This window comes from Toxoplasma gondii, chromosome Ib, assembly GCF_000006565.2.
Source record: "Toxoplasma gondii ME49 chromosome Ib, whole genome shotgun sequence".
Classification (NCBI taxonomy): domain Eukaryota; phylum Apicomplexa; class Conoidasida; order Eucoccidiorida; family Sarcocystidae; genus Toxoplasma; species Toxoplasma gondii.
In genome coordinates this window covers 1321172-1344920 of record NC_031468.1, presented here as the reverse complement: position 1 = coordinate 1344920, position 23749 = coordinate 1321172, and the positions used below count along the sequence as shown (strand labels likewise).

At 51.8% G+C, this 23749-nt stretch overlaps 3 protein-coding genes across 3 annotated transcripts; 2 read left to right on the top strand and 1 right to left on the bottom strand.

Moving 5' to 3' along the window:
- The first annotated feature begins 1352 nt into the window (after positions 1-1352).
- Positions 1353-4927, top strand: XPMC2 (suppressor of mitotic defects protein). Its single transcript, XM_002369665.2, has 5 exons — positions 1353-2104; positions 2821-2916; positions 3132-3250; positions 3685-3826; positions 4065-4927. Exons 1-5 carry the CDS (start codon positions 1873-1875, stop codon positions 4559-4561), a joined length of 1086 nt encoding a protein of 361 aa, XP_002369706.1. The 5' UTR covers positions 1353-1872; the 3' UTR covers positions 4562-4927.
- Positions 4928-11222: 6295 nt separating this feature from the next.
- On the top strand, positions 11223-12662 carry TGME49_209560 (hypothetical protein; the record flags this gene model as incomplete). The annotated part of the gene is made up of 1 exon (XM_002369664.1): positions 11223-12662. One exon carries the CDS (start codon positions 11223-11225, stop codon positions 12660-12662), a length of 1440 nt encoding a protein of 479 aa, XP_002369705.1.
- Positions 12663-15239: 2577 nt separating this feature from the next.
- Positions 15240-23667, bottom strand: TGME49_209550 (hypothetical protein). Its single transcript, XM_002369663.2, has 9 exons — positions 21392-23667; positions 20175-20600; positions 19133-19761; positions 18226-18313; positions 17906-17959; positions 17318-17380; positions 16565-17047; positions 15823-15860; positions 15240-15681 (listed from the first exon to the last, which is right to left on the bottom strand). The coding sequence occupies exons 1-9, from the start codon at positions 23394-23396 to the stop codon at positions 15547-15549; spliced, it is 3921 nt and encodes a 1306-aa protein (XP_002369704.2). The 5' UTR covers positions 23397-23667; the 3' UTR covers positions 15240-15546.
- Positions 23668-23749: the final 82 nt, after the last annotated feature.

Sequence of the window (23749 nt, the reverse complement as noted above, 5' to 3'; positions counted from 1 at the left end):
TCTTTGCATGGACACAACAAGCTAACATGACAGGTTAACGACCTTTGCAATATTGGCCGTTGGCATTGTTTCGGGAGCATTATTGAAAAAACACCCGCAAATAACACGTGCAACACTGGTGGAAGTCAGTATATCCCCACTAGACCTTACGGACTCTGAATAATCTACCAGTCAGTATTCGTGTCATAGAGCACAACAACTGGTCGACGGATGGTCCTCTAGGTTTTTCCTTGTTGCTTGCTCCAGAATTGTATGTTCCTTCCGCTATATTGATTCCCTAGAGAATACTGGCACGATCGTAGTGGAGTAGCAAATATACTGCTTCATCTGGGAGCAATTTTCTTAAAAGGCAGTATTCGGATTACAGGTAACCGGGTCTTCAGACGTTTTACAACCATATTTGTGAACGGGGAGCGATCGCAGCATTTGCTGTGCATGTTCGGCAAGGCCTCGCTGTGACATTACACGCATTCATATGCCTGTTTTTCGGTGTACTCCTGTTGAAGTAACTCTTTGCTCACGAGAATCTTCATCAAGGATGGTCTACAGCAGGGGCGAGCATTGTTTCTCTGACAGCTACCTTTTGTGGAGTTTTCCTGTGCAGAATTGCAACGTTGAAATGTGCGTGCTTCACAGTGAACTTCGTTGAAGTAATATCCTAGGCATGTACTACATAAAAAGTGAATACATCGGATTAATTCTATCGGGCACATTTGTCGACTAGACAAAACATGTCGCTGGGTTTGGAAGTACGAATGCAGGCTTATTTATCCGCACTGGTGACACGATGCCCATCTGCTGTATACAACCATATACCTGAAATACAATTCAGACGTTCGAGAGACGAGGCAGGTCATCTGCATTGTTAGCCCCTCCCATATTCCATTCCGAAAGGGTTTCTCCCGAAGCTGCTTCGCACGGTGAATCCTGGGGTAGGAGATTGCGAAACAAGAACACCGTTCATTGCGTGTCTCAGCGATAGATCTGAGTTCTTCTCCGTTCCCTTGTTGGAAGGCAAGCAAGTTCCCGTGTTGGTTGCAAATCGCTGTACACGTAGTTAGTAAGAAATTTGGTCTCTTTAGAAGGATTATTATCTCCCTCTGGTAGCTCCCTGGTGTCGCACGCCACTTTTCCCTCTGGCTTCATGAAAGCAACGTACACCAAAGGTGTGTGCCAGAACATTTTTCGGAAAGCAAAAATGCAACTGGGCGATGAAGCTAAGAGGTATCGCTGCGATCCTGCTGCCTGTAACAGCGAGCCTCCTGCCGGACACTGTTCAAACGTTGCATGTGCATGCATCGTTAAACTAGTTGACCGACAGGCAGCGTCATGCGATGCCCTCAACGGGAAGCAGAACTGCTTTGATTTAATTTTAACGGGACCCGCAGGGCGTGAAAAAACGGGTGGCGTGAGCAGAACGAGAAAATCCCTGGTGTGAGACTCTTCCGCGCGGCGCTGCTTGCCGGTTCATACGCGTTCCCTTGCGTCGGCGAGACTGCAGCATGAGTGCCGGAGTAAGCTGGATTTTTCAGCCTGTATGTAGCCGCTTGAACTGAGCAGATTGAAAATATCGTACATGCGAGTGACTTTGTGGGGCGCCTCATGCCACGGTTCTCTCCTTTTATGGACACTGAACCGGATGCTCAGACCTGGTCATCATCTACCACACGCGTCGGCCCCTGGCGGTCTTCCGCATGAGAAGCCCACCCAACGCCGGATCTTTCACTGACTTCTTCGTAGATGCATGTCCGTGACTAGGACATTTTTATCCGACGTTAGTACGGGGCCTCGAGCGACCGTAGTCCTAAACTAACTTTATTTCGAGTAGCTAAGTTCTGCCTGAACCTTGCCGCTCGCCGTCCCGATTCAACGATGGTGACAGAGTCCCATTCACACAGTGGTTTGGCAAAGCGGGGCGGAAGTATTCATCGTTCTCAAGGCCGTGGAGACGGTCACTCTAACCAGCAACTGCGACAGCTCTTTAACCACAGCCGAACCCGAAGGATCCAGGGGGGGCCCTCTATCGTGAGACCACCCGCACCCGCTGTTTCACTTGATTGTGAGATGGTAGGGTGCGGTCCAGATGGAAACATCAGTGCCCTCGGTGAGTTTTCAGGCGCTGAGCAGGCGTCGCCGTCGAATGAGGCTCTCCATGACTGCCACAGCTTTCGGACAAGGGGTCTGTCGACTTGAATAGACGCTGGGGTGCTGCTACTATGTCCCGTCAAAATAGAAGAAACAAGCAGTGAACTCTTGGGAAATTTCTTACGGCAAGACACACGCTGTGCAAACCGAATCACCTCACCACATAACGGAGTGATGCTGCCATTAGGACAAGTGAGAAAGTCATTGATGCGTCTGCAGAATGAACGGTCACAGCAAGCTTGGGATGTATTTAATGTCTCGGGAGGGGCACTTGTGAATACGCGCTGCGATCGTCTCGTTTGTTGGCGCTTTGACTTATTGAATTCGCCCGGAACCACAGTAGAAACGTGTATGGTAAGATGGAGCGTGGCCTATCGAATGCAACAATGTGTCACTTTTAAGTGTTTGAACTTGTATGGACCGAATTTCATGAATGCAGCCACACAAGTACGGCGGCACTCCTGGACCTACAGTGTGCTTTTCTGTTCTTGTAGTGGTGGCACGGGAAACAAGAGCAACCACGTGAGACGCCACTGGTTTTTTCTGCCATCGTTTTCTGTCAACGCCTTACGGGACTCTAGAGGCTTTGTTTGGGTTTCGTCAAGCTCTTCTGGTTTCTGAAGGCGAAGCGTAGAATGGAATCGTTTTCTCCCGTTGTGAAATTTCTCCTTGCAGCCCAGGTTTCGATCTGCGATGAAAAAGGCGAGGTTCTGCTGGACGAATTCGTTATGCCAGACATGCGAATCACGGATTTCCGTCACCACGTCACTGGTGCGAGTTTCACTAAAGGCAGTCCGTGAGGTAGCACCGGCAAAATTCGTCTTTAATGTGTTGTCACGTGTTTGACTTCGTATGTGGATGTAGGGGATATAGTATGAGCGTATGAGCAGGTCTCTGTGAAACGCACCTGGTGGTTTTACATTTGCAATTGTGCGAGGCACGCGTTGATCGTACTCTTAGTGGGACACCGATTTCTTCTTGCGCAGGTCTCTCCTGGAGCATACTCCGGGACAGAGGAATTTCTTTTAATGCGGCTCGTACTCTCGTCACCGATATAATTCGAGGGAAGGTTCTCGTTGGTCACGCGCTTCAGCACGATCTTCAGGTATACAGAAACCTGTCGTTCGTTTGACAGTCTTGCAACTGAAGCACCTTTGTAGAGTAATTATTTCTGTAGCTGAGCACTTGCTGTCGTTTGAAACAGCCATGGTGGCACTTGACGCCCCTTCCTCGGGCCAACTTGCGCAAGAGAAGCGGAAAGTCGGATGACGAAGCGTCTGCGCGGGGTATAAAACAGAGAAGCACATATATATTTGTACTGAAGTAGCTTCACGTTCTAGCCACATTGGTTCGTCACTGTCGTTGCTGAACACTGGCCGCTGGGACTTAACTCCTGAAGGCGCGTCCGAGATTTTTATCGTGCATATAAAAACGAGTATTTGTGTGTTGCTGTTGAGATGTCGATGAAAAAACTGTCCGACCTATTCGACTCTTGGCCAGTCCCCACGGTGGTGTGTAGTGCGACTTTTCTCCCCTCAGGTCCTAGCCCTTGACCATCCTGTGCACATGATTCGTGACACCAGCAAGTACAAGCCGTTGCGCCCGCCCGGCCTTGCCCGAAATGCTGTGCCTTCCCTTAGGCGATTGACGAGCCACTGGCTGAATCGTGAAATCCAGACAGGTAGAGAAGAGCTCTACGTTCGTCACTGTGCGCTGTAGCCTTGTGTGGAACACTGTAGGGAATGTCATTCGAAGTGTAAGCATGCGTGTTGCCTCATGGTTGCTGCACATTCGGTGTGCGATGTGAGTTCCGAACACGATTGGTAACGAGGAACGTGCCAATCGTTCATACCTATTTACAGGAAAGTGATGTACCTCTTATCCTGAGGGATGAACGGTGTGTCGTTGTTGCGTTTCAGGAATACACAATTCTGTGGAAGATTGTCGTGCAGCAATGGATCTTTATCGGAAATTTCAGTCGCAGTGGGAGCGTCAGTTTCTCGCTGTCAATGATGCACAGAACAGTCTCACTTCGATAGAATATTTAGAGGATAAACTTGATCACGAATCAGGAACGCTACAGACAGCGAACACACCCGGACAGGCTCCCCGCAAGCGTGCTAGAAGTGACCATGGTGTTGCCCGTCAGAGAGGCTCTGAAGTGTACGACTCCGATGACAGCGGCACTTCTGAAGCGGCCACTGTTGTAGCGTCGGAAAGTAGCCACCCTTCCAGCAACGTCAGTGCTCAGGGACGCAAGCGGCAACGATCTGTGGAAAACGGTGCGCGGGATGGGGTCAGCGGCTACGATCGAACTAAGGATGCAGACGGATTCCCTGGAATTGATCTCTCGGGACTGACGAAGAAGGAAAGAAAGAAGCTGAAGAGAAAGCTTTGTTTAGGACGCCGTGGATGACTATTAAAATTTATTGGGGTATCAGCAGCGGCGATTGCGTTTGGAGAGTTTTTTGACAAGTGAATATATGGGCAGATTTTCGATCGTTGCTTCCACAGCGGCAGCTCTCATGAGACAAACGGGTCGCTGATTTTCTTCTGGCGTATCGGGTTACCTGCTCACTATAGTAAGGTACCAAGCGAACTTCAACTGATTAAGTGTTTGCTCCGTGTAGCGCCACCCGTGGCAGCAGCGTTGAGCTGGTGTTATGACACCCTGAATATGTGCCAGCTCGTACAATCGTCTTTTTTTGAGAACAGGAAGTGGCGAGTTGTATTTGTGCTGCCATGCTAGACGTTCGAAACAAAAGCTTTCTGCACATAGGGCAAAGGCCGATTTCCGTGAAATGCGATGCTTCCTCCCTTGTCAGAGATTGACCGACAGCGACTGTCGTCAACCGCCGGAGGCTTCCGTTGGTTCCAGCTTCTTACACATCCGGAGAGGGTCCTTTGACCTACAAGGTTTGTAGCCTGACAAGCACCCACATGTGGACAGTAGCCTCCACCTGAAGGGTTCACAATTGCAAGTCGTTGCAGAAACCTTTCCTCCAACGGCTTTGGGGCAGTCCAGTCGACGCTATAGAGTGCGTCGTCTGAACATGCATTGGGGGGCTGCCTCCGGGCTTCGATTTCCATTTGTCGAGTGTGCGGCCAATGCGTCACAACAGCGGAGGAATGCTGCGTAACAGACTGTCATTGCAGCACTTCGACGCTGCCGGTGGCAGCTGAAAATTATTCAATGACCAGTAGCTTGGAAACCAACGGCTCGACGCAAGGAGTGAGGTATCAGATGCGTGAACTCACAGCTGTGCTTATTGTTCGTTCGCCGGCTTCGATAAATATGTAATTCGCTCCCTATCCCCGATTTTGCACAGTAGTGAAATTTCTGTTCAGGACGAATTGAATTCCACATATTTGTGGGCCTTTCCTCCAGTGCTGCTGCATACTGCTCACGCTTGTACGACTTTCAACTTGACTTTCAGCAGTTGATTTCTAAGAGGCTGCCTGAGCAGGTTTGTGTGAGCGGATGTCATCTTATATCGTTTCTGCCGAATCCGTTGCCTGCCTAATTTGGCTCCAGCAGTCGTGGTGTTTCAGACTGACACTGATACGATTGCTGTAGTTCAAATATTGCAACAACATCGCATGGAAGACGCACGCGCACGCAGCCGCTATTCTCTGGGGGCCCCGCCTCGGTGACAGACGTCTTTGGTGAGGTACCCAGGTTGCTGTTACGGCAAAAATGGCTGGTTTTGTATCTTGAGGCCACCCGTTGGTGGCTCACAACATTGTGAACCAGGAATTCTACTTCCGTGATTGTCAGCGGCATCAGGGGATAGAGTGACGCAGTGACACAGCGCTTCAGCCCCGCCCTCCTACACAGCGCCCCACATCGAGGCGTTGGACTGCAGCCATGTCTGATGCCAATACTAGTTTCCTTCCGAAAAAAGATTTTCGAGTTTCGGTCTCGATTGCATGCAACGTCGAGTCCTGCTTCCCGCCTTTTGCCGGGATGCCCCTCGTCGAAAGCAGGAAACGGAGATCAGTCGCGCAAAGTGCTATGCGCGTTTCCACTTGTTTCGGATGCCATGGTATTCCAATTGAGTTTCGTGCTTCGTTTCGGCACTACGCTCCAGTCTAGAGAGCATAGCTATTTGCCAGCGTAGCAAGTGTTTATGTGAGAGCATGCGGGGCATAGGTAAAGCTCGGCATGTGCGGGTTCTAGCTTTACCACACCGTCTGCACACAAAGCTGTCTGCTCGTGACGTGTACTCATTACTTTGCAACACACTGCGTTCGAGGATTCGCTTAAACGGCCCTCAGAGTAACGTGTACAGGTAGAAACTATCGAAGACTTCGAAGTGTTCGTGTTCGAGGCGGCTGCATCCGGATCCTCTGCGTTGCAAACTGCTCGACATTGAAATTCCATGATGTCTTTGTACCACGCCTCTAATGGCTCATCAGGGGGTGGCCTGAAACATTGCAACAGCTACTCTAGATCGTCGTTTAAAGCAGGCAAAACCCCCTCCACTTCAGTCAGAAGTAGCTCGCACTACTTGATATGCCCACACCACAGCCGACAGGTCCTTGAAAATAGGAGGCATCTGCGACCTTCAAGGGACATTGGGCTTTGTCACGTCATCAGCGACAGCAAAGTCAAATTTGGGAGCAGCGGGAGTGCTTCAGATAATGGAGTTGTGCACACCATCAACAGGATCAAGGCTGCTCCCGGAAACCATGAGCAAAATTGCGTCATCCCCCGCCGCAAAGGACATACTGTCATGGGGGCAGACACTGATAAGCACCGGGCTGTATATTCTGGGTTGTCCCGCACTAGTATGCCGTCCGCTCAAAATGCCATGCAACCAACGACATCTCAGCACAATAAGAAACATACAACCTACCTGGATCGGAGCGCCCCTGTCGTAAACGTTCACGAGAAAGGAGGCGGAAACAATGGTTGCAAATCGGTGCTGGCGACAGCATCACATGCGGCGGAACACGTGCCAGTGGCAGACAGGCGAAGCGTTACAGAAACGAGTACGCGCTTTTGCACCAGTTTAGCATAAGACTCCGGTGCGTGATCTTCACGTTAGGTTTGGCCGTTCTTGGAAAGATGCTTAGCGAATACGCTGCAGTCTGCCGGCACACGATGCCAACACCGTTTTCGTGCTGCTTTGCCTAACTTCCGTTCCGATGGAAGAGACAGTGACTACTGCGTTTGGTAGACATTAACTTCAAGGAGGAGATCCAAGGTGAGAAAAGGTTTGGCCACGCGCTCAACGCGGGAAATGGACACAGTCAAATCTGATGACATGTCACCTTAGAGACCATGTTTTCTTCTCAGGACAAATCGCATTTGTGCGGGGGCCTGAAACGGGTAGCCGAACACAGGAGACACACGGCTGCTCGGAAAAAGCTCCATCGTGCAAACACGCCGAGCCAACATTGCACCGATTGGGGCGGTCGAAATCTGCTACGAGCCTTCGCGTGCGTTGCTGGTGAGGATACACGCCTTCGAAACGTTGCTCCGGTCAAATGCTCCTGGAGGTATCTTAAAGGGCACAGCTCATATCGTCTTTCTTTCAAGAACGGTGATACAGCTTGTCTACGTAGTGGTATTGTCGTCCATTTCACTATACTCCTTTGTGGGAGTGCCGGCTTCATTATGCGAAGAATGTAGCGGATAGAAGTTCCCGTTTCTAAGCATCTGGGATCACACTGCAGCTTCTGCAAAGCGGGTCACACGACACCCCATGTAAATATCTGCTATCGTCTCAAGAGGACTTAGCAACAATGTGAACGTTTAGATTTCTTCGATAGGGTTCAGGGCTATGTTCCATGCCCGACAGCACGAGTGCTCTCGATTGACCAGGCCTCCAGTTTTTGGCCTGACCAGTACTTCAGAGGAGTTACGGTAATCTTGTTTCCCCACGTCGCAGCCCGCCAAGGGGACAAAATCATCAGCAAGCTTCGCTTCTTCAGCCGGGGCAACAGCAGGTTCACTGCGCACGCACGGGTCGTGTAGGGAAGGCCATTGACAACAGCACCAGTCCGGCGAAAAGGACCACCTCCAACAGCAGGCCATGGAACGTGGGCACACAGAATGCAGCCAATCCAAAAAGAGCATACTTCTCGAACTGCCCTCTCGCGAACACCTGTTCAGGACGATCCATCTCCAGCAATATCGTAAGTGGTTCGAGTGGGTACTTTACATATCCACTTCAGACTCATGCAAGAGGTTTCTTCAGCATGTTTTCATCGGTCGGTGTACACACCCACTTCTGTTAGAGGCGACCCTGGACTCCTTACAACCATAAAGTAAAAGTATTCGCCGTTCCCAGCCGACAGGTACGCTGGGCGCAAAGACTACGTAGTTCAACCAATTATCGGAAGCATAACTACCTCACAGAGCGAGAAACACACGGCGCAGTCGTACCTACGGACTCTGAGGTAATCAGGAACGTCCTCCAGGCAGGCACTGCAGGCTGCCCAGCCATCTAGATCAGAAACAGGTACTTATAGTGCACCTTGTCGAAAAACGAGACACACAGTTTAGCCACCGAATGGAAACACGTCCACAACCATCACGTAGGTGTCCCTTACTGGGGCATCAAGACTGTATGGTACCGCTGTCGCAAAAAACAGATAGCAGACGGAAGCAGCACATATCTTACTCCGGAAATATAGCACGTGTGAACATGAAAGGAGAGTGCTCCTGGCTTGAGAGGATCCGCAGGTCCAAAACGCTTGCTCAGAGGTGGTAGGCGTCTGGAGGCGTAAGCCTCGACTTCACGCTTCATTCATGGGTGCTCCGTCAGTCCACGACAATCGTCACACGGTGAACATAGTGCAGTTGACCGTGGTGTATACAGAGAAAGTGCATACTTCTCGAAAGCCCCTTCTGCGTATTCAGAAGAGTTGGCGTGACGAAGCTGGTGCGCGATGTTTGTGGTAGAAGCAAATCCGACTTCCATCTTCACTGCCAGGGAAGGTCTTTCCTACTTCCGCTTCTACCCCAATTCTCCCAGTCACGCGTACCCAGTGCCCTGGTGCATCGTTTGGAGCGAAAAAGTCAACAGTGGCTGAGGCTGCACTTGCCAAAAAACGATCACCAAATGGTATAAGAACTACTTCCGCGACAGCCGTAGCAGGCCAACAGCGTTTCAGTCACTCATCCGCCGCAGGTAGGTCCTGTCAAACACCTGCCTCGTCTGCAACTGGGTGCCAGGCGCCGATGTCCACACCTGAGTATGACACCCTTAAGGGTAGTCACACAAGTGCATGAGAGCAGCGTCGGCCCACCGAGAGTGAACTTCATAGAATGCTGGTCTGCGTTAGACGTGGGCATGAGCACCTCTTGAGACTGCAAAAAACACCCAACAGCAGCACCACTTCGTTGACACTCTGGCAAGCACTGACGGGGCATGGTTTCGTTTGTGGAGGGGGAGATCAGGCGATGAATTCCATACAAGGTTATTGCGTAGTGTGCGGATGCTTTGGTCTGTGCCTCTCTCTGTCAGAAACCCAACAAAAGCTTAATTTGGCAACGGCTGCAGCACGGAGACTGGCAGTTATTCCTAGATTGCAGTTGGACCCTCTACCGCTGGAAACCCCCCATAGTAGCAGTTGCATTATTCCCATTCCTGGAACCAGTCCAGCAACACCAGTTCCTTTGCTGATTACATGCACAAGACGCAGCAGTGGGACTAGTAGGACGGCTTGCAGCGCAGGTGCGGCTAGTAGTGCCAGAACCGCGTGCAGCGGGGCGTTCGCCGGTGTTGCCGTGGACGAAAGGTACCAGCAACTGAAGCTGAAAGCACTTCGGCAACAACGGGAACTGCAGAGGTTCCAGCAGCAACTCACTGGAACCCGGCAGCATCAGCAGCAAGTGGCGACGCTCCAGCAGTTGCAGCAACAATTATTGCAACAGCGGATGGAGACTGACGGGGACCCGACACCTGCGGGTGCAGTCCCTTCCCTCCTCGGACACAACACAAGCTCAGATGTTGCGACGATCGACACGCTAAGTCATGACAGGATACCGGTGACGTCTGATAGCTATGAAAACGTTTCCCAACAGCGACTGGATTCGACAAGGGAACCGACTACCACAGCTAAATCTGACAGGCTTGGCCGCAACAGCTTGCCGCTGAAAGGCCATGTGACCACCAAGGAACACGAGACCGACGCAAGCCATACGCCTCCACAAGCATCAATAAAGTATTCGGATGGTAGCGCTGAAATACCCTCGGCTTCTGCCTCTGCGAATTTGACATTCCCGGTCCGTTCGCCGACTGCTCGCTGTCACATCACGCCAAGGGCACATCCGGACACAGCCCAAGGCTTAAAGAGCTGCTCCCACCCGGTTTATCGCCAGGGAATGAGTACCACGCCTTTAAATAATCGCGACACTGGTGAAGCCATCAGTAGCTTGTCGTCAACCTTAGTTAGTCAACGGTTTCACTGGGTTTCCGACGAAACCCGCGCAGCGCCGACAACCGCTGTGTCACCGACGAGACACAAAACGGCTGAGGAGTCTCGTGTAGCGGATAGTAGGACCGGGTTCGTGAGACAAGAGCACAGCGCTGCTTCTGGAATGAGGCGAGGGGAAGTTGCTGCTCAGTCACTTTCACTGGGGCGCTCGACGGCAGCTCTGGATGAGATGACAGCGTATATGGGCAGCGCTCCTTCGTATGACCGACAGCAACTTCACCTCATGCATTTCCCAGAAAGGCGACGGAATCTATTGCTAATGCCTTTCAAACACACAGGTACGAATGGCACGCACGGGCATGGAAAGAGTCCTTCAGAAGGATAAGTTGTTTGACACATCCGGACTTGCAAGTCCAGACTTTCTTCGGTGTCCGAAAATTGTGGTTCAGTTTTTGAAAATTGTGGTTCAGTTTTTGCTTAAAACCCCCCTTTTGTGTCTACACATCTGTTACTGTTCAACGTCCTTAGACCAAGCAGAAGACTCAAGAGAATCACCGGCACGAGAAACCGACAATTCCGCGTCCTCATCCGAGGCGGGCAGGGAAAGTGTCAACCGCGGAACGCCCGTCTACTCTATGGTGCCGACGGGGTGGGCATGGGCAAAACTGCATCACATGACGGAGGAAATGCATCGGATTCACGGCTGGGGACCACAATATGACGTGACCGCCCAACAGAAGCTTTCAGAACTCCTTGCCGCTGCAGCAGTATGCGCCATCTGCAGCTCAAATGCCTTCCCCGCACTGACTCAGCTTGGGGTGACGCTTTCGTGTGTCCGGGCCTCCTACGAAGCAACACTTGAAGCTCTACAAAAAGAGCCTTTTCGTCCTAGCACTGACATCTGCAGGACAACTGAGACTGCCGCAATATTGGCGAGGACTGCAGAGGTTGCCGTAAATACTGAAGAGGTGTCAGCTTCTCCGGGGAGCGGACTTGTGGGCGGATTGATTCTAAAAACCACCCACCTGACCCAACCACAAAGCCAAGGTGACACGCAAAACAATTGTTTGACCTCAATAACCAAAACGCGTTCCACGGCACAAGCACCTAGAGGGACGGACGAGATTCCTCACAGAGAAAACCAGGGAAGTGGTCTGCCCGTCGGATCCGGGAACGCGGATGGCGACCCACGAATCCAGAGGACACTCCCAAGCAATCATGTCCGAGAGACTGTTTCTTCGAGGTGCGGTTGCTGTCCTCTGGAAAGTAGATCGGAACTTCTTTCGTCACTCGTTGCGGCAAGGCCAGATGCTGCGTCAGCAGTGTTAGAGAAGAATGAGAATTCAGGCACATCAGATGATTGGTCCGCTGTTGTTCAGGCAGAACCTGCGCCTCAACGTACACTAACGCCCAGCAGTGAACGAATAACCTGTAGGCAACGAAACACTCCGAGAAATAGACCGCCACTTTGCTATCCTGGCTTCGGCGACTCGGAGGAAGTCCACACCGTCAAAAGTGTAGACGGACCTGCTGAGGACGCTATAATATCTGTAGAGAAACATGATTGTGGGTTCAACCAGTGTGCGGACAACCAACGTAGGTACCAGACAGCAGCCTGTCCAACAACACCTTCTCTGATTCCCGCACCTAGCGCCTCAAATACAGCTTTGTCATTTCGTGGAAACAGATGTCCCCACGAAAAGTCGCCGCTAAGACGGTTGCCTCTTGGTGAGTCTAGGAGTTCCATTACACGGCAAGATGTTGATGAAGACGCATCGCGTTGCCACATCGTTCCCAGCAGACGAGCGAGTTCTCGCCAGGAGAGCAAAGAAGGGATAGAGGCAGTGTCTTTGAAGATGAACACCACGAGCCATCAGACCATCAGCTATTGCTCACATCATAATTCTGCCAACGATGAAGGGTCATCGCTTCTGACGCACGACTGCCACCGAGGATGCTATGACAAAGACACCACAAAGGGCTTTTGCCTTGCGACTGGGATAAGCTCTCCAAAACTGGGAGTGTCCGGCTCGAGTACTGCTGTGCCTTACAACGTACTAACTGCCACCTCAACAGGTAGCCCTCTATGGCCTCAAAGGCGCCTGTCTCAAATCTCGGAATATTAGTATATGGTGTGACACGGCTTCCCCTTTAGACAAAGAGAACCTCACTCCGGGGGAAATCTCCCTGCAATTGCAGGCAGATTAAGGTACAGTCATCATTTTTCTTTCTGGCAATTATCTTTTTTCTCGCTTGGAGGAGGCAGCAGCTGTGCGTAGCCTGAAGGACGGTGATACCGGTCGTGTGGACTGTGTACATGCGTGATCCTAACCAGCAGCACGGTTGGTGACTGTCTGGTGTCAGAAGCAGAGAGAAGCGGAAGAACATGGTTGGATTCGACAGGGAGATAGATTTGAAAACATTGTCACTGAAGCATTTCCTCATCCGGTGGCAAGTACGCAAGCAGCAAAGGACAAGTGCCTGTCGTCTGCGTTGCTGAGAGACATCGTAACTCTTCTATTCAGCAACCCCCGTTCGATGCAACAGTGAGAAACACTTTTGAATGTGTGTGTTCGGATTACAGAGAGTAACATGTGGGAATCCGATAAACGAAGTCTTGGATCTCTCGAGCTTCTCGAGCGCGTGATTCGTGAACAGCAATCCCCAAGAGAATTTCCATCGCTCGAGGGCTCTCACAGCAGAATGGCGAAGAAGCATAGCGGACAGCGCCACAGAGTGTCGAGTGCGTGCAGCTCCCAAGCTAGTCCATGTCCCAATATCAGTAGTCGCCGAGAAGACGAACCGGAGAGGCCAGAGAGTACCTGGTACGCATACAGCTCCCTCAGAGCACCGCCTCATTGTAAGAAGCTGCTCATCTGAGTGGTACTGGAGACACCCGAGACCATATGTTGCTCTTGTCCTCCACGCTACAAAAAGATCTTCTTGCTGCATAATATAGAGAGAGCCGGATGATGCGTTTCCGGTTACGCCAAATGGAGGACACGGCGCAACTGCGATGCTCAGTCCTCATGGGGCTAATGCTTTATAAATTTCCACTGTGCGCCATTTTCGCGAACAGACATAGTGGAGGAAAGCGCGCCTTCAAAGAAGTGGCTCTTAGCAGCTGACGAGGGACAACCATAGACCAGTTGCCTGATTCGTAACGGATTGTTGAACAGTTTTTTGTAGTGGCAGAAAACCGTTTTTCCCTCGAGCTACAACACGGTATATATCTCGATGCGAAAAACAACACCAGTGATATAAGCTGTTGCCAAGGAAGGAGTGTTCAAACAGAAATCCAGCTGTCAAGCGTTCTTAGTCTTTCTGCATCCGTTCAACACCGTTCGTCCATGATTATGCGATGAAAGCATCCGTGAATTCTCATGCTTTTCCATGCTGGTGTCACAGGTCGGATAACAGCAAATGCGCGAGCGTGTCGCAGCGAATATCTCCTCGACCGCTGCGGCGACCTCCGATTGTCCCCCGTCTTGACCTCAGAGAACTATCACAGGTTCGCGTGTGAAGACAAGAGGACTCCGGAAAAAATTATGTACTTTGCTCAGATAGGGCAGCAGTGAATAATGAGAGTTAGCCGATCTCTAAGATCTCATTGCAGCAGATAGAGTACAGGAGGCCATCAACACCAGGCTGAAAAATAGAAATTCGCTACGTGGTACTCTGTTCTCAAAACCCCCTTTACGGACACTTCCACAATGTCGAATCAGCTTATCCTCACACTGCGCATATAGAGAACACGGTCATCGGATTTTCACAGACACTCCACACATGATGAACGCAGCATGCACATGTGGTAGAATCCGGATGACTGTTGTCATTTAGCCTTCTCTCGCCAACTTGTCACGCGTTTGGTTCCCCCAACGTACAAATACTCAGTGTTTATTCAAACCTATAGTAACTTAGATCTCCTCACGACGGCAAATGCCACACTGTCTAACAAATGAGACTCGCCTTTTCCTGGAGAGTTTACCGAAGGTTTCCCTTCACCTGCAGCACGCTTTCCAGCCGTACGTCGCAGCATTTGTGCGTCCCCTCTTGTTGGGCGGCAGAATTACCAAGCCTACTTTTTGCCACTCGTGTAAACATCGAATGTCTGTAAATTTGCGCAAGCTCTCAAGAATGTCCCTGAGGCATGGTCTGGTTCCCTGAGTCTGTTCAGCCACTGGACGAATCTGACGAAGATCGTTTCTGTGAAACCGAAGAAGACGTGGTCTTCCTTGCGTGTCCAGCGGGATGACAAGCATCTCCATCGGAGGAATGGTCCATGTTCCGCGACTGTCCCGTTACACTGTATAGATCACACCGCTTGTGGTGCTTTGGGACCACGCTGACGACGAGAAGGGATGTGTGTTTCAAAGAAAAGGGATTCTGCTGTACGCTTGCGGGACGTTCCCTGTCTCAATACTATAAATTTGTTTCGGCTCACTACGCCTAGCTGCGTAAACTCGCGTGTCCTTAGTCATCTTCGTGCGAAAAAGTGCCAAGGATGAACTTGACACGACAATCACGACATCGCCCGGCTGCGGTTTTCGCCAGCAATTCAAGCTCACCATTTGCAGACAATGGTTTCGCCGAATGGGTGGCCGCTGCCCAGGGTGTAGTCGAAAAGCGTGTCTGATCCGAGGGGTTTGCGTTGTGACGCGATGCAAAACTCAGACGGGGAAAGCGTCATTCAGAAGTGTAGAGGAAATGAAACGGTTGTTGAATAATAAAACGTCAAACCGTTGAAGACATTTGAGGGCGTTTTATGCAGAGATCAACGCGCCAGCCTATCAACACCCTAACATCGCATGAGAGGCGTGCAGAGTACGTGATTTTCACTTAGTGGCAGCTAAATAAGCCTGCGGTTATCTCGTGCAGACACGATGTAAGACAGAAAATCCACAGACTACTGTGTTAACGAGCGTTATGCTCCGACAAATACTGACTTGCTGCATTCTTAGAGGCATAACACCCCAGCAGTTGGGCCCCGAAACCAGCGCCAACGCCTGATTACCCAGAGTGCGCTTTGGAACCATGACCAACCCGATTGAGGGCATGCGACGCGCGACGTGCTTCTTCTTCTCTCAAAGCCCGGACGATTTGCTTAGAAAGATATTCTACCCTAGCCTCTGTTGTAGGCAACATCTGAAGGAAGACAAACCGACAGCAATACATTTCCGTTTCCTACTGCAAAACGAATCCACTGTGGAAGGCTCCTACCAAGGCATGCACACTTCAGCTGGACACCACAGTCGTTACATGCGAGATTTGCAGAATGAGTCTTACCTTCCACACATCCCAGAGGACGTTTACTGTTGGCACATCTGCAGTAAAGTGGACAGCAAAAGCATATGGATTTGTAAGAGACACGGAATCGAAAGGAGGGAATTCCTCGGGAGATGATATACATTTGAGGCATCGCCGTGCAGCTGGTAGCAGGCCATATTCATAGATATGTAAGAAATGTGCAATGCATTTTCACGAGTGAAGCTGCCGTCGAAGACCCGACAAAGAAACCGGCCAAGGGTGCGAACAAGAACGCCGCCTGCAAACGAATGAGAGAAACCGGTTCCTCGTGAAAGCGGCACTAAGCGATTACGCCAACTGCACAGCAGCGTGTGCATGTCACATACAAGTCATGTGCCTTCTTTCAGTCGATCGTACGATCTCTCACCATGTGCATGCCGTGCCAGTGACAGGCAGAATCAAAGATACCCCAAGCATCCCTCCTCCAATTCATTTTAGATTCTTCGCATGTAGGTCCTAAGTCCATGCGTTGGCACTTCGTAGCCCACGTTGAAGGAAGCCTTCTAGAGATAATCTGAGCGTGTCGAACGTAACCATTCTTGCTACGTCACGCCTGCGCTCTTGAAGCCGTCCCTTGTTCTTGAACGCTTGCCAGTCCCTCGTCTCAGTGCACCAAAACAAAACATGACAGTACTGCACAAAACAAACTTTTTCTACGTTTGCCACATGAGACTCACAAAGACAACAATGAACAAAGGACTCGCCGGCCTCCGTTCCTTACTTCTTCGTTTGAGATACCGGTGGCGCATCATCGCTGACCCTAGCGGTTTCCCTGTCTCTCGGTGTACAGTTGCGTGCGTGTGGCAGAGAAGCGCCACACCGCTCTCGAGTAGAGTCTTGAACGTCTCGTTCTTCGCCGCTTGAGAGAAGCTGGACTTCCTCTCTGCATTCGTCGTCTGACTGCGTTGAGAGTCACTCACATCCTCGTCTTCAAGGCGACTTGCGCGCGCGTGTCCAGACGTCTGTTGTAACCACACATCTATGAAGTATCCCTCAAAGTCGAATGCTTCAACTACACGATTCGCACCCGAGAAAGATCCACAACTCTCGTCGAAAGTTGTGGCGCTCGCCGTGTCCTCGCCTTCCTTTTCGTTGCTGTCACCTTCCTGAAGTTCGTCTCCTGCTGCTGTGTCTCCAGTATGAAGCTTGGATCCTTGCGAGGTCACGCTTGACACACAGGACAGGACCCTCAACATGCGAGCGGCTGCACAGGCGGAAGAAAAAGTGGAAAGAACAAAAAATGATACAAAACAACGGAAGAAGCCTCCGTGATTTGTGTGACACTCGTTTGTCACAGAAATATATATATATATATATATAGTTTGTTTAGTTCACATTTCTTTTCCACCCCAGTGAAGAGATCAGTGGCAGTCTGGAAGAAGGCAGCTTGCAAATGGTCGCGAAGCACATCTGTGTACGGAAATGAAATGACAGCGCGCCTGCACATATCGTTCGATTAACCTGAACCACCTACTTTGGGCAACTGAGGAGGCGAAGGCCGAAGGAAAATCGAACAACTGCATCTCCCAAAACGCCTCTGCAGACCATCACACAAGCGTAAGCGAAGAAGAACCTAAACAGCGCGCCACTCGAGCAGAAACAGTCCCACTGTCGTTTGAACACATTGAAACAGAAGCCATAGATTTAAAGCAGTAAAGAAATTCTTTCGCCCCACACAGTGAAGATTAAGCAAAGCAACAAGGACATCATAGGACTAGGAATGCCCCCGGATGCTACCTGAACCCTTTCCTCGAAAGAAAAGAACCGGTTACAAAGTGCCGTTCAGGCACACTGTGAAGTGGTGTCACGAACCAGTTGACATGAATGGACGATCCATAGAGCGGCACACACTCTCATCTGCTTCGCACGTATCTGCAAACACCACGTCGGAACTGTAACGAGACGGCTGGAACTGGTAATCTGGACAAATGTAATTGGCACCGGGAGCAGCAAAGCTGCCCGAAGAACAGGTGAGACGGAAAACCGCTATCGGGGAAGCAGACGGGTCTCCATCCTAGGTTTCTCTTCCAAAGGCACCGACCCGTTCGCGCGGAGTCCTCACCTCGAGTGTACTTGCGCATGCGCTGCAGACGAATTTGGTCCATAGTGGGCAACGCTGAGAAAAGAAGAAATTCACAGAGGGCGCCCGCTAGGTTCCACAAGACACTCGACTCGCTTTCCTCCCCTCACCAAGGATTTGCAGCACACGCAGTCGTGAGGAGAGAGGCAGCTCAACGAAAGACTACACGCTTTTCCTGTAGATAGGCACACACTGCATTCCTTTGCTTAGCAGTGACTGAAGTCCTGGATCTTTTACCACACAAGTGCCCATTCACAGCTTCTGGACGGGCATGGAGAAACACGAAAACGCTGTAATCCCACCTAGGGCAATCTCCGAAGCCGCAGGGTACAGCAAGGCACATCGGTCGTCGCCAGCCACTCGGTCCAGGGGAACAAGGGAGAGACACATCTGCACACAGCATCACACACACACACACACATGCTTGTCTTCTTCTCTCTACAATGGTGAATACCCAGAGGAAATTGACACATCGGCATGGCCACTGAGTGCCAAGCATCTCGGGACCGAAGTCGATACACTCGGCTTTTCTTTGTAAGCGAAAACGCTTCCTGGGCGTCTGGAGATGTCCTCACCTCGACCTGTTGACCTGCACCCTCGATCCAGAGTAAATTCAGACTTCAGCATGCGCACACGAGATCTACACCAAGTATGATCTCCACTTTCGTAGTCTCCTTCCTGGTGATCATCTGTGCGGAATGGAACTGCTCAGAGTCTTGTTGGAATACCGGTGGCCCCTCCGTTTAGCGAGTGTATATGGGCAAAGCCAAAGAGAGTTTGGACCCGACACCCAAAGACACTGACATGAGCCATGAGTTGAGTCCACCTCACAATCTCAACCCCCCCTTCCGCTCAAAACAACATTAACACTCTGGTCTCGAATATTATTACTCACCCCCATCTTAGGTTTGTTCTTCCAACCCCAGGATCACTCCACTCAGCGCCTTTGATATGTCCACGAAAATGGACACTTCACATCTTTCAATCTTTTCGTTATATTCTTGCCTTTGTTCACGGCCCGGGCTGTTTCCCTAGATATATGCACATTTGATGATGAACATGCACCAACCTCCAATTTGATAAGTTCAGACACGCACATGTATATACGTATATATATATATATATATATGTAAATGATGTATGCAAGGAAAGATTTTGGCTGTTGGAGACTCAAGTGGATGAAGGCACGTGAGGATCAATCGACCTCACCTCGAGGAACTGGGGGTCCAAGTAGCGCATGACGACGTAACTCCAAATGACATCGCAGAGTCCATGAACAGTGAAGGTTTCGAGGCGTCGAAGGAGGTTGACTTGAACGGCGCTGAACATGCGACTGCTCCCGCGTAAAACGGCATAGGCATACACGATACGTACGAGTTGGTCGGCACTCAACTCGTCAGCCCAGTGTTCGGTCACCACCTGTTGCACAGCAGCGTGGAACCCCTCGCTGCCGCAGCGAAGCAGAGCGTAGGCCGATGACAAAACCGCCAAGTCCTGAGGCTCGAAACGGGCGAGCGAGCGAAGAACTTGAGGCTCCACCTGCTGGAAAAGAGCGACGCAGAGAGTCTCTCCACTCACAGGTGTGGAAGCAGCTTTGGAGTTGGAAAGTTCAGCAGAGGAAAGGGTGTTTCGACTTGTTGCGGAGGAGGAAGATGGGCGCTCGCTTGACTGTTCACCGGCATCATTGGGTCCTTGTAACATCTCGTGGAGAGAGACAGTTTCGGTGTCTTCGGCGATGTCAGGATCGATTGCTGCGGCGCCCGCAGCCTCGGGGGGTGCGCGGATGTCAACCATACGGCCGAGGGTGGTGGCGAAACCCCAGAGCGTGTTGGAGAGGCCTAGAAAAAAACGAGGGAAAGGAGACACTTCAGTCGCGGCGACTCTGCCATCCAAGATCTGGGTTCTTCCCAGGTTAAGTCTGGTGTCCAGTTGTACTCTTTGCCTCACATCGATTCTGGTACGTTGAGACCACTGCAGCGACGAGAAGAGGCATCACAAGAAGACGAATGCATACGCGGAAACGCAGCATAAATCGTACAGGTGAAGCCTCAGGAAACCCCAGACTGAGACTCGGACGTGTGGGACGCGGAAAGAAGTTGAAACGCCGTAATCTCCATGCTCTCTGGCTCTGCAATTCCTAGACATGTGAAAAGTCGCGTATTCGCAGCATGTGCCCCACAAGCGAACACCCGAAAGGTCCTGTTCTGTCTGCTGGCTTTCCGATGACGCCCCACTCGCGCTGCTTCCTCACCCTGTGGACTCATCTGCGAGTGGACCCTGAGCGCCCGGCGATGAAGCATTTGAAGCAGGTCGGAGGAGCCGAGGCAGGCGCCACCTCGACTGCATGCCCAGACGAGCGTCGCGACAGCCTGGCCATCGAGCTGGTCTGCGTGGAGCAAGAGAGCGGGCTCTGCACGCTTCAAAAGAATTTCCAAGAGTTTCAAATGCTCGCTGTGTTGCTGCTTTTGCAGCGAAGGAGTCGGAGAGCGGCCGGCGCACCCCATCCCACTGGGGCTGCATGCAGCGGCTCCCGCCCAGATGCAGCGGAGGGCCGCATTCAGCGACATGGCCGGAATGGAGTGGCGAGACAGAAGAAGAGTCAGTCCCTGGTGGAGCACAAAGTCATCGCCGGCAGTCGGATGCTTCGCGTAGGCATGCAACACAAGAGACAGCTGTTCTGAGCACAAACCGCAGGAATAGGCAGAAGGCAGAAACATCAGAATGGAGGGGGGACTGCAAGAACGAGATGCAGCGAGTGAGAGGCGGGGAAGTTCAGTTAGATTGGTCGCAGCTGCGGGTGGAAGTTGACTCGCAGGTAGGTGGTATTGGCAACGCTCTGCTGACTCGCTCATGTGAACAACAAGAGACTATACTAGAGTTCGTGAACCAGCAGGAAGAGCGGTGGAGACACCTGCAAAAGGGGAAAGACCATATGTTCGGATAATTCTTCTCCACTGAGCATCGAGATAGCTGCACCACTATTCCTTGCACGGTTTGGACTTGGAACCTGAGTTTAAAGAAAGAACTCCGCTGTGTTCCACAGGAGTGCATGCGGCTCCTCCGCGGGACGAGCATCAAAGAAGCACTCTGTGAAGAGCTCCGTGAGGTAGTCCACGGGATGAGATGGACGGAACATCGCAGAAAGGCACAGAGTATCTCGGGGAACACAGCGAGCCTGGCCCGGAGCGGTGCTCGTGGGCACATGCGTCTGGACCGTTGCCCAGGAAAACAGATGAAGTGACGGAAACACGCTCCTTCCACGCGCGACTCTTCATCACCGTTTTGTTGGATTTGTCATGCCAGCCTCCACCTCTTCATTTTGATTTCCTCCCTCACTGAGCAACTTCTTGCTTTCTCGGTCATTGTACGGGGTCTGCTGCTTGCGAAGTGAACCTGCGTATAGCCGTCAACAACCTGATACTGTTTGCAGCCAATAATCCAGGTTTCCTGGGCAGACGGGATGCTTACTGGCATTCATCAAGTGCATGCGCTGGCGAACTGGAGAGAGAAGAAGACGCAGAAGGGCGACTTGGTTAATCGGCATCCGACTCCCTGCATCTGCCAGATCCGCAAGAAGCGCACCGTCCAGTTTTCCTAGACGGCCGCCGCACGCGTGCAGCCAGTGAGTCACTTCTCGCGCGACGGTGGAGGTGCCGGCGCCGACGCTCGGCTCGCCGTGGGGCCCGGCGCTGTTGGGGTGTACGTACACCGTAAGGAGCTGGACGACCTGCTCGAGAGACAGTTGAGGGAGCTGCTGGAGAAGCAGCGGAGCAGCGGCGCGAAGGAGGAGGCGGGGACACACGTTCAGTTCCTGCAGAATGTCGAGGGATGAGAGGAGATCCGCTACAGGAAAGGAATCTACTTTGCTTAGCAGCAAGCGCTGGACCTCTCGAAATCGCGGAAACCGGTGAAAGTAGGCGCGAAAGACATTGGCATGCGGTGGACGTACACTCAACGCAGTTGGGGAAGAGGCGGACTTCAGTGAGCCGTCCTGAGCAGACGGCGGGGGCTCCTCGTAGATGCCTGACTCGCCTGTGGGTTGTCGCTTCTTCTTTCCCTCATGCCGCGACGCTTGCTTCACCAGATGCGCAGTCGCGATCAACTGCATGCGCTTCAGAAGCGCGAGGAAGACGGCCGGCCGCAGCTGGTTCTTGTTGTCTGAGAAGAAGGCGAGAGAGTCTTCCATGGTCGTCAGTTCTGCAATCGCTCGAAGGAGACGGTCTGTCTCGTCTTGTCGACGCGCCAACAGCGACGAAGACGGAGGCAGTGAAGCGACAGAAGGCGCTGTGACAGCCAGGCGACCTTGAGCAGCGAGATTCACCGACAGAGACGCTGCTGCCATCGAGAGAGAAGACGACGAAGGTTGCACGCCTCTCGGCGCGGAAGAGAGAGAAGAGCTCGCCGAAGAAGAAGAGAATGAGACAAAACAGACGCGTGACGTTATTTTTAGAGAGGAAAGAGCAGGGAGAGGCGACACAGAGAACGATGTGGTAGAGAAGAAAGTGCAGGAGCGGGAGAGGGCAGACGCCCTGATTCGAGGACTGCGAGCAGAGGCGAGAGACGGAGGAGACAGCGGAGGGTCGGAAGAGCAAACGGCAGGTGGGGGCGATCGAGATGCATTTGTCGATGATGACGAACGAAAACAAGGCTTATCCTGGAAAGAGAGAGGCGATGCGTTCGAAGACGGCAGAAGAGAGAAGACAGAACAACGCCGAAACGAATAGCGAGACGAAGTTGGACCGGCAGACGAGGAGACCCCCGAAGGCGAGGAAAACATCGACGAAACAGAATAGACAAGAGAGGAGCCAGGGATCGCTGATCTGCGACAAGTGCAAGGTGACGAAGCCACGGAAAAGCGAGACAGAGAGGTTGGGGAGGAACGCTGAACATTGGAGGCCAGAGGTGTCAAGAGCAGCCCTGCAGAGACAGCCGAGGTGGAAGCGCGAGAAGCGAGGAGCAGGCAGGGAGACGAACAAGAAGAACGCGAGATCAAAGAGCCGCAAACGAGAGGGGAGGGAGTTGCAGGGACGTGGAAGGACGACGGACCGTAGGATTCGAGAGGAACTCGAAACGACGAGGAACAACCACAGAAAAAACGAGAAGAACAACAAGAGTAGGAAGAGCAGACAGAGGGAGAAGAAGAGGAGGAACAATGAGACAAAGAGCGAAAATGAGAGAAACACGAATTGGAAGAACAAGAATAGGAAGATCGAAGAGGAAAAGAACAAGGAACGGACGCCTCGCTCCAGTCAGTGGAGAAGGCCGCTGCGTACGCCCGAGTCCTCAACCCAGCAAATTTTCTTCCTTCTTCCACTTGTCTCCACATTCTGTCAAGAACACCCACCCTTCTTTTCATTTCTTCAGCAAACGGAAAAACACTGCATTGCGCTCCTTTCCGCCATCTCCTGAGCTCTGGTCGTCCGCCCTTTACTCGGCGTCCAGACTCGCGCGTGGCTTCGGGCAAGATCCTCATTTTCGTTCTTTGTTCAATTTTTTCCGAGACACACCGGCTGCATGCACTTCGCTTCCAAAAAGGAGAAAGGCCTCGGTTTCCGTCCCTGCGGTGTCCGCGGCCGTTTCCGCAAGAACGACTCCTCAACAGGCGAAAAGAGACCGACCTTTTGCTCCTCCATAAACACGAGCTTTTTTTCGAGAGGAACGACTTTTCGAGGTAGACTGCGTTCCCACCCAGGGAGCCGTGTCGTCTGTTTCTTCTTCTTGCACTGCTTCGCTCTCCCCGCTTTTCTGCGCTCGTGCGTCTCTACGACCGCTTCAGGCCAGCTGAAGAAGCAAAGAATATTCGAAAACGCCTCGCTCTCAGGGAGC